General features: G+C 34.9%; 1 protein-coding gene across 1 annotated transcript in view; it reads right to left on the reverse strand.

The window, feature by feature from the left end:
- Positions 1-18,974, reverse strand: part of LOC101897615 (glypican-4) — a 177,882-nt gene that overhangs the window by 17,810 nt on the left and 141,098 nt on the right. Inside the window, exons 2-3 of the mRNA XM_005178730.4 lie at positions 5,704-5,868; positions 187-421 (exon numbers count right to left, since the gene is read on the reverse strand). Of these exons, the coding sequence (XP_005178787.2) occupies positions 187-421; positions 5,704-5,868 (400 nt within the window). The remainder of the gene's footprint in view (positions 1-186; positions 422-5,703; positions 5,869-18,974) is intronic.

Here is an 18,974-nt window from a genome sequence, read left to right on the forward strand (position 1 = left end):
TTGTAGTTTGGTTGGGAAATTTTGAAAAAGGTTTTTGTTTCTTCTCTAAAGTGGACATTTATACTTGAGGTTTCGGTTTTCTTTGGAGGCGTATTGTCACAATGATATGACTGGGGGTGGCTGGTGTCAATTGCATATACATTTAATCTATTGTTGCTGTTGTTGTTGTTATTGTTCTATACTTACTTTTCATCAAACGTGTACTGGACATTGAGAACTTGAAACATTTTCTGATATAAGGTACTGAAGAATGTGTCCATAACATCCAAGAGATCACCACGTCCCCGATTGTAGTAGTTTTCCAATTCACTGAACAAATCCGAAAATACATAGGCATTCTGTTGATATATCACACCGTAGGTCCGTGTGAACATATTATTGAATTCGGTTTTGGATTCTTGTAAAAGTTTGCGAAAATTTTCTGAAATGAAAGGAAGACAAAAAAATATAGCAAAATAAATATAATATTTTTTTGTTTATCAAAGAGACATATAAATACGAAAAGTAAAACATATCCGGTAAATAATGTCGCTAAAATTATAAAAATTCCGAATAAAGAGAGGCAGCGTTACTTGGAGGCTACACGAAATCCTGGACCTGCATAGACTATTTTCTGTCATAAATTGTAGTGTCTATTAGGAACTTCAAATACGAAATTTGAAATAATTCCTTTGAATAATGTCGCTAATATCATCAAAATACCGGAAAAAGGAGGTACCATTATGTGTGGGCTATACGAAAACGTTGACCTGCATAGACAATTTACTGGCATGGGTTGTAGTACTCATTACGAGCTTCAAGCTTTAAATACGAAATTTGAAACAATTCCTGTCAAAAATGTCGCTAAAATCATCATAATACCGAATATCGGGGGTACTGTTATACGATATCGTGAACCTAAATAGACAATTCTCTTACAGTGGGTAAAGTACTCAGAAGGAACTCCTTGTGTGGATTTTCAGACAATTTCATTGAAAAATGTGGCTAAAATCAAGAAAATACCGAAAATAGGGAGGTACCGTTACATGGGGGATATACGATATCGTGGACCTATATAAGCAATTCTCTTCCAGTACTGAGAAGGAACTCCTTGTGTGGACTTTAAGACAATTCTATTGAAAAACATGGCTACAATCATCAAAATACCATTTTGTAGGAGAAGTACAAGATGGAGTGGAGCGGAATTGCCCTTTTAAGGTCAGTTAATTATTATATTTGAATAATTTTTTTTTAAATTTTGATCGATTGTGAGGTATGTAGGAACAATGGGCGACTAATTTACATTTTTTTGGGTTTGATAATTAAAATGTTTGACCCAAAAGTAGTTCGCCTATATTGTACATTATCGCATCTGATCTAAGCCAAATGCCAATTTTGAGAATTATTTTGTTCACCAGTCTTGAAACGGAATTCGTCCAAAGAAACATAGACTGTCTTAGACATAAAGCTGAGGGTATGGGAATTCTAAAAATGTCAACTACTTCTAGTTATAGTGCCTGGTTTTGTCAGATCTAGTTAGTTTTTTTTGGTCTCATCTAAACCTTTCTACCCTTCTATTCATAGAGGCTCCATCTCAAAAACATTTTAGTAGGATATTGTAGCTCTAAGGTAGTACAACTTACAAGGTGAGACAAAAAAACTGCAACAAAGTCAAAAGCCATAGTTTTTGCATTTTTTTAAATTTTATTGAATAAAAGCAAAAAACGTCGGAAATATCATCAAATTTTAGAATAAATTTAGATTTGTTCGAATTGGTCACCTTCGGCACGAATTATGGCCTCATACGCCCAATGAAACTATCACACGCTGCCCGAATGTTGCTCTGCGGTAAACAATATAATGAGCTGTCACTGGAATAATTTTAATAGCTGTCGGACGAGTGGCATAGAAATGACAGCAGTCTGAAGTTGGTTGTACTGTATGTGTCAAACAAACAATTAGGTAAGGTTGCATCTAAAGCATCTACTTGATCAAATTATAGACATTTTCTGTAATTTCTGAAATCCTGCTTCATTGGCAATAAATTCTTCTAAATTATATACTCGACAAATCCTCAATTCATTGTGAAGCTGTAAAATACTTTCTTAGTGTTGATCCAGGGGTATATCAAACACTATTGAAACAGCAGGTAATTCTGTAGATCGACATTTTACTACGTCATATATATTTTTCCAAATGGTAAATTCAAGATATACCGGAAACCAGTTGAGACCCATTTTACTGCAATGAATATTTTTGCAAAGAAAGTGAATATTTTTGCAAAGATAACATTACGGCAAATTTAAGGTATGAGTGTTATGAAGTAAAATATATGAAGATGTTGTTATTTTCGTAATCTCTATCTGTGTTTATATTCTCAATACATATTTTCCTCATTCCGTTATCTAAAAGTTTTCGAAAGAGGTCAAAATTCGTATTGGCTTTAGAGACATAGCCCCGAATTCTTCGAGAAATTCAATAGTCAGTTAAAGATGACGTTATAAAAACGAAGCTGGGTGTAACTACCTAAACCAAAGTTAGGATTAATTGGGGTCTGAACTAAAATACAGATAAAAGTTGTTTTCACCCGATTGCCTCAAGAATGTTACACAGTGTAATTTAATAGCAAAAAATAGCCATAAATAATTAATTTTCGTAAAGATTTCTGCATAAGATGCTGTTGAACGGCAAGAATCATTTTTCACTGCAGAAAATTGTGACCAATTTAATTTGATGACTCATTGGAGAGTACTTTATAATTTCTGAAGTTGTCTTCTTTTTTCAGTGTTGTGACAATTTTAAAGTGATTCTCAATAGTCCAAAATAAAATCTGCCATCTGTCAGAATTAGGAATCTTACAAATATTTAACGCCACTAACATATTGTTTTAATTAAATTTTTTAATCAAATTATATATTATTGATATATCAAATATTTCACCCTACGAAATACCAAACATTTGTCACTCAGATGGATGCGTGGGGTCATTTCACAATTCCCAAAAAAAAAAAACATTTTATTTCCCCCCTTTTTTTAACATTCCATTTCTGTCAATTATTTATGGGCATAAATCATAAAACATGACATTTTTCACTCCAGTTTCCCGAAAAATTTTGTTTCCAATAAATCTGGTTTTGAATTTCAATTGTTAAATATAAACACAAACCACAGTAACAACAAAATCAACAATAACAATAGAGCATAAATCACTTCCTAAATACGTTTGTTTATAATTAGAATAAATTTGACTTCCAGCAGCGTGAAGTAGTGGTACTTGAAAAGGTACAACCCACCAACAAACTCCAAACATTGTTGAAATGTTAAAAAAAAAAATACACTGAACTGACAAAGGCAACACCAAAATTATAGACGAAAATTGTTTAACACCCACTTGAGATTTTGAACAGCAGTAGGCAGCCAGCCAGCCAGTCAAGCGGGCGGCCAGGCAAGCAGGCGCAGCATCCATTGAAAACCACATGACAATAGAAACAACACCACCACCATATTTTCAAGTAGCGGCTGGAATCTCCTGAAAGAGGTTGCAACCTCAATATATCTTTTGTCGTTTTTCGTTTGTTGAGTTTGTGAATGAAAATTAAAAAATTGCCTTGGGTTAGAGGCGTCATTTAATGTTACATGTCATTTGGCACTCGGGTTTGGCGCTTGACATCACTGTGTAATTGTGTGTTTAAAACTTGAATTAAAAACCATTATTCAAAACAAGTAGCCAAGCTTAGATGGCGTTTAAAGAAACTGAAGATGGTTAGATTTGAAATTGAAATATGACTAGACGGTGGTCACACTTCAAATTGTAGTAGAACCTGCAAGCGATTTACACGATGTTGGGAGAGTCGATTCAAGTGGCATGATGAAGCATGTCGCACATGCGGGCTTCTGTTTAATTTTTGTGTGCATATTTTTTTATTAAATGTGATTATGTCAAATCAGACCATATTAATGCTGATCATCATGACTCATGTAAATGTTAAATTTAATCTGAAGTGGTGAAGTGAAATATCGTCTATGTGTTGAAGACATTTTATGTATAAGGCATTGTAAATGTTTGTTTTATATATACCTATAAAGACTAGATTACACATGATGTTAGAGACATATGTAAAGTGGTATTTTCCACAATTGTCTGTAGCACTTTAAAATCATATTTTTAGACTCTCCCCAGAATTTTTAGCCTAAAAAAGGTTTATAAATAGCAGAAATATACTAAAAATATAGAATAAATAAAATACAAGTTATAGTAATATATAGTTTATACAGGGTGAGATGAAAAAACTGCAACCAACTTCAGACTGCTGTCATTACCAAGCCACTCGTCCGACAGCTGTTAAAATTATTCAAGTGACAGCTCATTATATTGTTTACAAGCGTACAAAAGCATTTTGGTGAGAATTTTCTAGAAAAAAAAAAAAAAAATATTCGTGATGGAATTCAAGCGTGATAGTGAGATTTCATTATATTTGGCTGAAAAACTGCAAGTGGCTATCGTTAGAGCACTCCAACATTTAAATGTGAATAAATCTTTTGTGTCTCGCACAATCGCTCGTTACCGTGATACTGGTAGCGTATCCCGACGTCAAGGAAGTGGACGGAAGAAAACTGCAACATCAGCAGAAATGGTTCGAAAAGTAAAGAAGCGACTTGATCGTAACCCGAGTCGCAGTGGCCGAAAAATGGCTCGTGTGCTGAACATATCGCAATATTCCATTCGGCAAACATTGAAAAATGAGCTCGGGGTAAAGCCATTGAAATTCCAAAAAGTGCAAGAACTTACACCACAACAAAAAAATAGACTCAAAAGAGCTAAAGTGTTGCTTCGCTTGACCGAAAATGGTGAACTGCCGAATTTGGTTTTCTCCGATGAGAAAAAATTCGTTGTCCAGCAGTTTGTAAACAAACAAAATTATCGGGTTTACTTGCCAAAGTGGTCAGCTGAAAATGTGCACCTTTGGTTGGCCACCAGAACTCAAGCGCCGGCAATGGTTATTGTGTGGGCCGCCATAACAGCCGATGGTCGCTCTTCGCTCGTATTAATCGAGCGGAGATTCATTCTGGCATCAGAATGAATGCCGAATATTATAGCGAAAATATTTTGGAGGCTGTATTAAAGCCTTGGGCACGCACAATCGCACTCAGCACGCGCCACCCAATAATGGTTACAAAATGAGGTTCCTCGCTTCATTTCCAGCCCACAATGGCCATAAAAATCTCCGGATACCAATCCGTTAGACTATTGTGTCTGGAGTATTTTGGAAAGCAAGGTTGACACTAAAAAATACCAAAGTGTCGATCACCTCAAGCAAGCGTTTCGTCGGTAATGGGCAAAAAGACCGCAGAGCAACATTCGGGAAGCGTGTGACGGTTTCATTGACCGTTTGAAGGTCATAATTCGTGCCGAAGGTGACCAATTCGAACAAATCTAAACTTATTCTAAAATTTGATGCTATTTCCGACATTTTTTGCTTTTATTCAATAAAATAAAAAACTATGGCGTTTGACTTTGTAGCAATTTTTTTATCTCATGTCTTTTATATGTAGATTTTAATGTCGGGTGTCTTCTATGCGTATAAGACACTTTTATGTCAGTTTTAAATTTCTCTTTGTGTAGGAGACATTTTCAATGCTTTTTTGGGTGTATAAAAATTTTTGAATGTCCTCTATTCGTAGAAGACATTTAGAATGTCTCCTATTTGTATATGCAACACTTACCGTTAAATTTTTGCGCTTTATCACTTAATGTTTTTGACATCTTTAGGATTTGTTCTTTGGAATGTTTCTCCAATTGTAGACGTGACTGCATGGCCATTTTCGTTTCCATGCTGTGTGTGCAACAAGTGCCCACAGATGGCGATTCACAGTAGCGTAAACCCATTTCTGTAAAAAAAAATATCACAGTAAATATAGAAATTGTAAATATACCAAAATCAAAAAACTTAACAATTAAATAAATAAATTAACACATGAAACCAGAGGAAGAAGTAGTAGAGAAGGGGGGAAAATTGCTAATTGAATATATCTACTGATGACACTTATTCGAAAACAAATAAACATTTTCGATATTACTTGAACAGAATCACCTCACACAATTTTGAGAATTCTTGATAATGATGATCACGATGACGGGTAGTAAAGTGTGCTGAACTAAATCAATATTTGTGAAAAAAAATAATAATAACAAAGTGTGAGAGCGAGCAACAAGTGCTTGAAACTATTTTCAGATTGCACTCTTTTGTGGGAATTTCCAGGAACAGTTTGTGGCATCACAACCATCCGTATCGGTGCTAGACATTTCACTAAGTAGTTGAGAAATCAGAAGCACTTAACAAGAATCTCAAAGATTTCTGATGAAAAACAAATAAAGCATCACAACAACATAGTCGACAAGAAGCAACAACAACACTAGCACCGTACAACCGAAATACCAGACCATAACAAGTCTAGAAATCACAAAATAGGGATATTGAAGGAATTAGATGAAATGAAAACAAGAAATGCATTGAAGCGTGCCATGCTGAGACAGATACAATTCCAAACTGTGTCCAGAGAGGAAGGAATGAAAAAAGTGTAAAAAGGGAATTTTAAATGTTATGGAAAATATATCAGAGTGAAGTCTGCATAAGGTTTTCAAGAAAAAGTGTTTGCATTTCAAAAATCAGCAAATATCGTAGCATATGTGTCAAATTCCTAATAGCTCGAAACCTAACAAGCTCTGCACAATCTCCTAGCTCCTACCAAACATTGCTGCGAATTGTATTGGAATTTCATTTCGGTTTCGGATAATTTATCAGAGAAAGAACAATTCTAAACCACAATACGATATAGATAGGACTGGAGATTGAAAATATTTAGAGAGCGTTTCCAATGAGCCAAATGTAACAATTAACAAAAAAACATTAAATTCGGCCGGTTCGAACTTTTAATTCCCTCCACCATTGGGTGTTTTCCCATTTTTATACAAAATTATCTGAATTAAAACGTGTTCCATTGTTAAACTTTTCAAAAAACCATAAAGTGGGTGATATATATAGGCCATACTATAACGGGAACCTATATAGGTAAATTTATGCTTCAAGGAATGTCATAAAAAAATCTTCTTAAATACCAATTTTGAAACAATTTCGAGGGGAAAATGTGACAAGGATTATCAAAACACCGAATATCAGTGGGTATCGTCATATTTGCGCTATAGGAAAACGTGAACCTAAATATTTGATGTTTTGCCATCGAAGCCAGAACCCATCATGAACTACAAATATCAACTTTTAGACAAATCCGTGGAAAATGTGGCTAACATCATCAAAATATTGAATATCGGGAGGTACCGTTATATGGGGGCTATACAAAAACGTGGACATATTCATTCGATATTTCGCTTATTTTTAGACAAATTCGTGGAAAAATGTGACAAACATCATCAAAATACCGGCTATACCAAAACGTGTACCGCTATATCTCATTTTCAATACCAACCATCCTAGACACAATACAAATTATTCTGTCAAAAAAAGCTCTCGTCAAATAATGTGGGCTGTATCATGCTTTCAACACAGACAGACATACGAACATCGTTAAATCGACTTAGAATTTTATGCTGATCATGAATATATATACTATATGGGGTATGCGACGAATACTTAGGGATGTTACACACGGAATGACAAAGTGATAAAAAATTGGGCAAATTATAGTGTGTAATTTAAGTGTGATTACAAAGGCTTCACCTTATATCATATATACTTTTCGATACAACTTTTGTATGAAATTGTCCAAATTTTGTCTGAATTTGAACTAGCAGTATTTTGTACAAATTTCTGATCTGATTGCAGAATCACAATGTTTAATATTTCTTAAGTCCCACAATTCTGGATGGAAAACTAAAATATTTTAAGTATTCCCATAAAATTCCAGAAAATACCCTGAATTCCGCATTTAGAAGTCTGTTAAATCATATCTCTAATAACGAAGGAAGACAAACAACAGCTAGATATGCCAGACAAGAAATGGGTAAATTGTTTATTTAAGTATTTAACACATTCGCACCATTAAAGAATGCAATACAACAAAACACAAATCTGCACCAGCAATTTGAAAACCTCAGCACATGCTAGCTATAATACGCTTTGGAAATATTTGCGACACAATCAAAAAAAAAAAAAAGGTAGTAGATCTGGAAACTCCAGCACCACCATATACCATGCTAGGTATACCAACTCTTGTTGTTGCTGCAAAACCAACAGCAATACAGTGAAATAAAAGAGGATATCGACAGGTTCCAAGGAGCATTAGAACTGAAAATGGTGTTGGTGGGAAACTTGCCCGCCATTAAGTTCTTAGTATAACAAAGCTTTATTGAATGAATACCTCTTCGGTGTGGTTGTGGTGCGTATTGAAACAACCTTCAACCATCTATCACCAGTCGAGCATGAGCAATGCTTACTTGTTTAGTAGCTCCGATCAAATTGTAGTTGACATGGCAAATACAAAGCCATTATTGTCACAAACACAACATCCTCATCATCATCATCGGTAGCAGCAGCAATGGATTGCTTGGCAAATGTCATCACCACACCATGACCATTCATTGAAAACAATATTGATCCAATATAATAGTCGTTGTCAACATGGTAGTCGTCGTCATCCACCTATTCAAAGAATGTCGTTGCACTGGCAGATGCAACAACTAACATCCTACCTACATTCATTGCATCCACAGATAGATGGCCTTCAAAGACAGTTGGATTTTCATTCGGCAGTCGATGGATGAGTTGGAAAAAAACATCCATATTTGTTTTTCTTCGTCTCTGAATGGTTTATTTCCTTTCTTCTGTCGCTGCAGTAGTAAATGGTAATAGATTTGTTGTAATGATGATTGTAGTCTCGCCAAAGGCGAAATCAATGAAATTCATCTGCGTACATGCAGCGATAAATCTTCGGAAATAGTCTGTGTAGATACGTGTAGAAAGAAATATACAATCATCATAATTGCAAAAAAGGCGAAGAGTTCTTTGTCAATTTATTTAACGCCCAGTTGCATTTCCGCCTATGGGAATTGTAGATATCTTCTTCCTTTGTTAGCTTCATCGGTTTGAAGAAGGAAGTTGCTAAAGACACATTTTATGTTTTAAAAGGAATCAGCTTTTTAATAATAAAGTCCTTAGGAAAAGGATGAACTGTTCCAAATATAATATGCGGAACAATAAAAAAATAGAGATGATATACAAGGGTAGTTTCCGAGAAAAATAAAATTGCTCATTATTATTCTTTCAGTGGGACGATTTTCAGAACTTTAGGCCTCTTCTCCCAAATGAAGAATATCTGCTTACCCTAATGACAATGAGAGAGGGGTTTGGTCTTTTTAGAACCTACATCTTGAAAAGGAGGGTATATTAACCTTGTCATTCCGTTCGTAATATCCCTAAATATTCGTAGTAGACCCCATTTTTTATTGTGTCCAGAATGGTTGGCATTGAAAATGAGATATATCGGTCCACGTTTTGGTGTAGCCGCCATATAGCGGATATTCAGTATTTTGCTGATTTTCTCCATATTTGTCCACGGATTTGTCAAAAATTTATATTCATAGTTCGAAATGGGCTATAGCTCCGGTGGCGAAACATAGGATATATAGGTTCACATTTTGGTATAGCCCCCATATAACGGTAGCCCCCGATATTCGTTACTTTGATGATTTTTGTTACATTTTTCACGGATTTGTCTAAAAATTGGTATTTGTATTTCATAATGGGTTCTAAATCCTGCGGTAGAACATTGAATATTTAGGTCCACGTTTTCCAATAGCACACATATAACGATACCCACCGATATTCGGTATTTTGATAATCCTAGTCACTTTACCCACGAGAATGTTTCAAATTTGGTATTTAAGAAGATTTGATAGACGAATCCTTGAAGTATAAAATTTTTATAGAGGTTCCGGTTTTGGTATGGCTCCCATATAACGGCCTCATCCACATTATCTAAACGGTCTTACTGGTATTTATAGTTTAAAGTAGAACACGTTTGAATTCAGATACTTTAATATAAAAATGTTTTCTTTGCCCAAAGGTGGAGGGTATTAAAAGTTCGGCGCGGCCATACTTAATGGGTTTTTAGTTGTCTGGCCGCGCCGAACTTAATTTTTTTTACTTGTTTTATTTTGATCATTTAATCATTTATGTAGGCGGCCTTTTATAAAAGTAACCCAACTGGTCTTCGAGGAGATGCCCTTTAAGTTTCTTAGATTCTATAAGAAGAAGTCTCCGAACTAGAAAAATTTCTTTCGATATTGTAGTGAGAAACTGATACATTGTAAGCATTTCCAGTGGAAAGAAAAAAAAATATGAGAAAATATTTTCCAGGTTTCTAAGGAGTTCTTTAGTGAAAAAAAACTTATATTTTTGGTAGTAGAAGCTTTTCTCTTCTTCTCTAGGATCTGAAAGGTTGTACACAATGTAATGTGTGGTAATGTGTGGATGCCAAGTGACCTAGTTTTGAATCCTATGGCCCTGCATAAGAAACCTGTAATGGGTTTCCAATGGCAGTGTTTCTAAGATACGAAGGAAAATATCGTATATCGAGTTATGACAGACTATAAGAATATATTTTTGGTTTAATATAAAAATTGTATAGTTATAGAATAGAGGTCCTATAAAAGATCCAAAGTGTTTCTTGAAAGTCCTTTTCTTAAAAGGACTTCGAGATAACCATTACGAAGTTTTGTACGGTGTTCACTCAGAATATTTTTTGTCATTGCAAAGACCTTCGCGTGCACGGATTTAAACTTTTGTTTTCTCAGTTAATAAATTTTAAGAAATTATATATCATTTAAAGTTTTGTATAAATTTAAATTGCACTGCCACAAAGTCCCCTAAGAATTCATTGTCAAGTACAACAGAAAGCAGAACAAGAACAATTAAATCAACACTACACTCTAAGCACAGTTTATGTTTAACAGAGATGGTGTGTAGAGCATAGTGAGGTACCATTTGGTATATAGTACCTCTAATGAAAAAAAAAAAAAAATAAAACATTGGAATACACAAAAAAAACTCCAACGGATACAAAAAATAATTTCCAGAGGCCTTTTGGATATTAACTCTATCAGAAAAAAAAAAACAAAATTTGAAATATGTCCCTGCTAAAAACGTACAATGTTTACAACGCTCTCACCATTTCGAACTTAAACGCCAATGTCATTCCTGTTTTCCCTGCTTTCCTAACTAAATCATAACAAAGCAACGCCAATATAAGGCCTAAACACAAATGCTGCTTAATGGTCATTTACATTAATTTAACCATATCCTAGCATTGTGTTTTGTTGGTTTAGCAAATTGTATTCTTGAGTATGTGTTGGGCACAAATTATACATATTTATTTTTTTACGACACGAACAATAACAATTACCAACAATTGGGTGCTGGACAACCTTCTTCATAAATGAGACTAGCGCTAAACTAAAACAAATGCATGAGCTGTTGTTGCCCCTCCCATGTGATAGACGGGTTGTCGTGTTAGTGGACATTTTTCATGCCCGCCCCTTTTTCATATTCATGCTAGTGACATTAATTTAAGTTGCTCTTATTTTTCTGTTTGTTATTCAAGGGTTTCCATCAAACTCAAGCCACAAGTGTTAAATTTATAATGTTTATCTTTGCACCACATAATAATTAAAGTTTTTCTCCCTCAAAATGTGTCTAACTTTGTGGTATCATTATTTTATATCTTCTCATCTGAATACCGAGTATCTATGTGGTGTTCAAGAGCAATTCTAGGGCAAGAGGAGGAGAGAGAATATTTGTAATTCATTTTAATGATATTTTAAAAATGAAACATTTTGAAGTTAGGGGGGGGGTATGTTGTCATTTTTATATGAGAATGTAACATAGCCTGTTTATCACAAATTTGTAACTCCCAGAATTTCATATAAATATTTGTAGGTTACTGAATATCTATAATAGATTATATTAGGAATGGAGACTATACAGGAATATAATAGAAGACAGTTTGCGTTTTCGTGTGTCAAATGTTGATAGAATTTAGATATATGAGGTAACTATATGTGAGCGAGACAGAGTAGAGTAGTAGTTGGTAGAGACATTTCTAGACTGTAAGTGATACTTATGACCGAATATCATTATTACTAATTACGTGTTATGTCCTCGAGATGACTTAACAAGTAGCAAAACATTAAGCTTGGCCGGACCCAACTTTTAATATCCTCTAGCAAAAAATATTCTTATATTTTATTCCTCTTTAAACTACAAATACCAGTTAAACCATTTCGATAATGCTGTTTAACTCTTCAAAACCCCATAAAGTGTGTGAGGCCGTTATGTGGGGGCCATACCAAAACGGGATCCTCTATAGACAATTTTATATTTCAAGGTTTGCCATCTACCAAATCTTCTTAAATATCAAATTTGAAACAATTGCGTGACTAGAATTACCAAAATACCGAATATCGGTGGCTATCGTTATATATGCGCTATAGGAAAACGTTAACCTAAATATTTAATTTTCGGCCATCGGAGCTAGAACCCATTATGAACTACAAATACCAATTTTTAGATAAATATGTGGAGAAATGTGGCAAAATAGTCAAAACACCGAATATCGGGAGGTACCGTTTTGTGGGTGCTATATCAAAACTTGGACATATATATACTATGTTCCGCCACCGGAACCAATTTTTAGACAAATCCGTGAAAAAATGTGGCAAAAATCATGAAAATGCTGAATATCGGTAGGCACCGTTTTATGGTATGGTATCGGTAGGCATGTAGACCTATACGTACAATGTTCCGCCACTGAAGCTAGAATCCATTATGACTCACAAAAATCGATTTTTAGACAAATTCGTGAAAAAACGTGGCGAAAATTATTAAAATACCGAATATCGGGAGGTACTTGGATCGACATATCTAATTTTCAATTCGAACCATCCCAGACGAAATACAAATTGTTTTACCAAATTTTGAAGCTCTTTGTCAAATAATGTGGCCTGTATCGTGATAGAGGCGGACAGACAGGCATACACACATCGTTAAATCGACTCAAAATATTATGCTGATCATGAATATATATAATTAAGGGGTCCACCACGAATATTTAGGGATGTTACAAACGGAATGACAAAGTTAATATACCCTTCTTTTTAAGGTGGAGGGTATAAAAATCAAATCTGATAAAATATACGTATAGGAGTTATATCTCCACTGATTTTCATAAAATATACAAGAACTACTCTTACCCTCAAATACACGAAGACATAAGACACTGAACCACAGAGGTACCCAGAAATGCATTTCAAAACCATTTCGGGTAGCCCAATAAAAACTAACTTTTCAAAGTAAAATGTATAAAAAGTATCCGAAAAGTGACAAGTCCCTATGCCGAAAGTAGACCTCTACCCTGAACCACTTTATGACTAGAAACACTGTAATTAACATACATACATACGTAACATTTACTTTCCCCTAAGAAAGCTCGCAGGACTACGATACATTCTAATAAAATTGTTGTTGTTGTTACTGCTGCTGTTATATTTGCGACAAGTACCATGGAAACAAGAATTCTCAAATAAAATATTTACTATTATCTTTAATATACACATGTATGTATCGTCTTGTCTGCGCGTGTGTGTTTGTGTCTGCATTACAAACATATTTGTGGCAAGTCATCAGTTCGGAGATGTCTTAATATTCCTCTAAGGAGTAATTTATGTTTTGCCATTTTCTTATTTTTCTCTTGATAGGCCGTGGAAAACTCGGTTCCTTTCATTGTCGCTAATTTAGTCGACAAACACAAACACACTTCCTTGGGGGAAAAACAATTATGTGTTTGGGAAAAATGCAAAGAAAACGACATGTTGAGTTTTAAAGTTTTAAATATTCCAAGTTTTTTTGGGTGGAATGTGAAAAGTTTTAATTAAGAAATCGTTTCATTTTGAGAGCGTAATAGGCAAAAATTGTTGTACTCAGCTCATGTCGCCGAATTCCTTACATAAAATGGAATCTGTTCCATTTTATATTAAAGAATTCATTTGTTCTAAATTATTTATTTCAACAAATATCAAAAGTAGTACAAAGCTCAATAGGTCATATTTTTAAAAGAAGCACAGAAACCCATTTTTCATAAATTAAGTAAAACCACCTACTTCTGTGTGAAAACTTTACTTTGATAAAATCGGTTCTCTTTAAAATCTCTTAAATTTAGAAGTTCTGTTGCAATGGAGGGCTTTACCATAATTGAATATTTTAGTCTTGAGAGAAGTAAATCTACCCACTGAGAGTCTGAAATGACAAATTACAGCTGATTTGATTGGATATTGATGGTCTATCAAAAAGTGAAGCGATATATCAGTTCCTATGCTAAATATCAAAGATTATTTTTAATGGGTCGAGCTGTATCGAGATTTTAACAAACGGACTTGGTTAAATTGACATAGAATTTATATAAACTTTATGTATTAGGCCACACTTCGTTAGGAAAAAGTGACGGTGGGTAGATCCATGTTTTGGAGAAAAGTCGTGACAGAAATTTAACTCAATGAGGTTGAATTTTTAGTCAGGAGCTGTGATCTCATGAACAAATTTCTCTATAACTTCTAGCTGATCTTTTTATACCCTAAACATGAGAAATATACAGACACACAGTCGATAAATTATAGACTATTCGGCTAAAAAAATTTGTCTACGGTCTCCCAGAAGCTGTGACCATATTTCTGCTTTTTTCATCTTTTGGGAATCTCAAATCTTAAATTATGGACAATTTTGTTGGAAATTATAAAATTAACGAAAATTTGCACCGAGGTAAGCTTAATACCAAATAAGAACAATTTGACGGAGGCAATTAATTTTTATTTTTTTTATACCCTCAGCCATATGGCTACCCTCAGCCATATGGCGAATATATCATTTGATTCGGCCAAATCGTGCCTCATCGAAATAACGGTTTTAGACCCTAGGCCTCTTTGGACCAAATCCGTTTCAGGGCTCTTATAAAATGTGATATAATTGTCCGATTGTCTTCAAATTACACACATCACAATTGTTTGATTAACCCAAGGTCTGATGAGAAGGTGGGATGTATCGGTCCACTCCTTCTGGTACCTTCTCCACAAAGGGTCAAATTTTTGAACATTCATGAAGCTCATAAAAGACGAAATTAACATCCGATTCCATTCAGACTTGATATATCTCAATATTTCCATAAACATAAGATCTGTTATAAACATGTTAGAGATCGGACCATTCCTTCTGTACCTCCTCCACAAAGGGTCAAAGTTTTGAAGAACCAAAACGATCACAACTTCCGAAATAGGCATACGGTTCTTTTCAAATTACACACATCACAATATTTTGATTAACCCAAGGTTTGGTGTAAAGGTGGGATGTATCGGTCCACTCGTTATGGTACCTCCTCCACAAAGGTGCATCTCAATACTTCCATAAACATAAGATCTGTTATAAAGATCTGTTATAAAGATATAAAGTGATCGGACCATTCCTTCTGGTACCTCCCCCACAAAGGGTCACAGTTTTGAATAACGATCATAAAATTCGAAATAAGCATCCTGTTCTCTTCAAATCACACACATCACAATCTTTTTATTAACCAAAGGTCTGGTGTGGGGTGTATCCGTCCACTCCTTCTGGCACTTAACCCACAAGGGGTGAAAATTTTGAGTATATATTAAAGCTCATAAAACGCGAAATTACCATACGATTCCATTCAGACTTAGTACATCTCAATATTTCCATCAACACAACATCTATTATAAAGATGTTAAAGATCGGACCATTTCTTCTGGTACCTCTCCCACATAAGGTTCAAGATATTTGAAAAGCAAAACACTCAAAGAAAGCGAAATAAGCATCCAACTCTCTTAAAATGTCACATATCCAAGTTCTGCCAATCCCTTCTGGTACCTCAGTCACAAAGGGCGACAATTTTCAATATTTATAACTTGCGAAAAAAATCTGCAATTCTTTACAACTATATGGATATAGCTTTATCTAAATATTTCTCTTAACCTGAAATCTGATACGAATATGTAATTTCTCGGAATTTATGATTTCGCATAGAATTGGATAAAATGTTCAATTTCCTTCAAATTTAGCACAAACCAATATAATCTGTATTATATGATGTATGAAAATGGAATACTTCGTCCGCTTTATCTGTTATTTCACGCATATTTCCACATTTTCCAAAAATGTACACATATCTCATATAAAGCATAGGGAGTAGTCCGACCGACTAATACTATTTTACTTGTTTAATATTTAGTAAATACTGACACATACCGATAGCATATACATAATTTTCACAAATCCTCCTTTTTTCTCATTAAATCTGCAATCATTTGGGCGCTATTTTCCCACTCCTAATTTCATATTTACATAAGGCCATTTAAAGCCATTTTATTTGTCAGCTCGTTAGCTTTAATGGCTAATGTTGGTCATATTTGGGAAAAGGAAAACTTGAAGGGTGGTTGTTTAAATATTTAAAAATAAACTTTAGCACATTTATGGAACATCATGTTCCATAAATAAGGCCATAACCCAACAGATGAGATTTATAAATAAAACAAAGGAAACGCGCACACACACACATACACATTTACTCACATAAAGAACATCGATTTATAGATTAGTAGGTGAAAATCATAAACATATTTCATGTCCTTTCAAGCGTATACAATATTGCGTGTATGGGACAAACCAACCCTTGAAAAATGGAAAAGGCCAACATTTTCCGTGTTTCCATATTTCAGGAAACAAAGGGCATCACATAACTAACCAAAAAAAAAAAAAGAAATTCATTAAGGCCAATGGATATTACCCAAAAAGCAAAAAAAAAAAAACAATATGATGCATGCTTTCTCAACATGGCCACAATGATGATTATGGTGATATCCTTTGTGATTTCCTGGAGAAAGTGCGTGTTTTAGTTTTAGAACAACACACTCCACACCAACATAACAAACCGGATTCAAGTTCATCTCAGCCACCCTTATTGTCCCGTCTGGGCCATTACAGGCAGGGACCCGTTGTGACTCTTGTCCTCCAAACACACACACACACAGACACTAACACACAAAGGTTAATGCAAAAAATTGTTCACTTAAAACAGCGCCATTGGCATTGTTGTGCATTTCATCGACACCACCACCCCCTTTAACAACTGGGGGGGAAATGGAAGCAACGCATGTCTAGGACTAGACTACAGCTATGTTAAATAAAGGAAACCGGATAGGAACAACAGTGAAAAGGCATTTAAAATGATTTACGGTTCGTTCACACAAACGCACACCCACCAGACACTCTCTTCTCGCCGAGAAGACAGACAGCAGTGGCAATCCCCTGAATGTGGTGTACATTGAAGGAGAAAATTAAACAAAACTCCAACCGTGTTAGAGGAAATCAGGCAGTCTACTATCCAGTCAGCCACCCAGTCTGTCAGTCCTTCAAAATGAAGTGAAGAATAGCAGCAACCCACCGGCGACCGACTCTGTTGTTTCAAAAACACAAAATCCTGTGAAAAATTACAATTTATTTCCGTCAATGGTGGCAAACACTTCTTGCCGTCGTCGAAAGTCGTTGCTTTGGGAAAAAGGGTGCCAAAAAAAAGTAGATTTAATGTTAAGCTCGAGAAGAAATTCAATCATAGAATGATGAGTAAGATGAATTGTCCATAAATCGTATGGAACCTATATTTTCGTGAAAATAAAGACAGAATATTTTCCAACGATGGGAAAATCCGAGATTTCGAAACCAGATTGCATTAGGCAACATATTTTTTTCCTGCGGGGGCTGTGTAGGAAGCAGTGGAAAGATGGATGTAGCTCGTTTTCGCACATGACATAGACTCCTTTCCCATAATTTGGAACAAATAAGTTTTCAAAAATTTTCAGCTTTCTATAAATTTTTATTTAATAATCGGCCGGGCCGAACTTTTAATATCCTCTAACATTGGACAATATCCTCCACATTTTTATGCAAAAGTATCTGGATTCAAAAGTGTTTCACTTTAAACTACAAACTCCAGTAAGATCGGTAGGAGAATGGTTGGAGCTGTTATATGGGACCATACTAAAACGGGAGCCTATATAGACAATTTTATACTACAACGAGTCTTAAATACCAAATTTGACATAATTTCGTGGGTAAATGTGACTAGGATGACTAGGACCAATATAGACAATGTTTTGACACCAGTTGTAGAACTTATTATGAAGTACAAATACCAAATTTCACACAAATCTATTAGAAAATGTGGCTTAAATCTTCAAAATAATCCAAATATCCGAAGGAACCGTTATATGTGCGCTATAATAAAAAGTGGACCAGAATATTGCATTTTTATATACTGTCATCGGAGCTAGAACCTATTACGAGCTCCAAATACCAATTTTTAGACAAATCCGTGGAAAATGTGGGTAAACCCTTCAAAATACCGAATATCGGGAGGTACCAGGGCTATACGAAAGGATACGGGGGTATACGAAAACGCAGACCTATGTGTACAATGTTCCTACGTCGGAGCTAGAACCCATTACGAACTACAAATATTTTTTTAGACAAATCCGTTGAAAAATACCGATTATCGGGAGGTACCAATACATTTTCAATACCAACCATTCTACACACAAAGCAAACTATTGTGCCAAATTGTAAAGCTCTACGTCAATTAATGTGAGCTGTATCGTGATTTCAACAGATAGACGGACAGACAGACGGACAGACGGACATGGTTAAATCGACTTATAATTTTATGCTTTATGGGATCTGTGACGATAATTTAGATGTATTACAAACGGAATGACAAATTTAATTTACCCTCCTTTACAAGGTGGAGGGTATATAAATTGGTGTAGTTATTGTTGAGGAATTTATTGAAATCTGAACCGAATTTTGCTACAATGGAAATATGCCGCAGCTAGTAGGGAATCTATCGTAAATTATTTAAATTAAATC

The sequence above is a fragment of the Musca domestica genome, unplaced genomic scaffold (assembly GCF_030504385.1).
Source record: "Musca domestica strain aabys unplaced genomic scaffold, Musca_domestica.polishedcontigs.V.1.1 6, whole genome shotgun sequence".
NCBI classification, from domain to species: Eukaryota; Metazoa; Arthropoda; class Insecta; order Diptera; family Muscidae; genus Musca; species Musca domestica.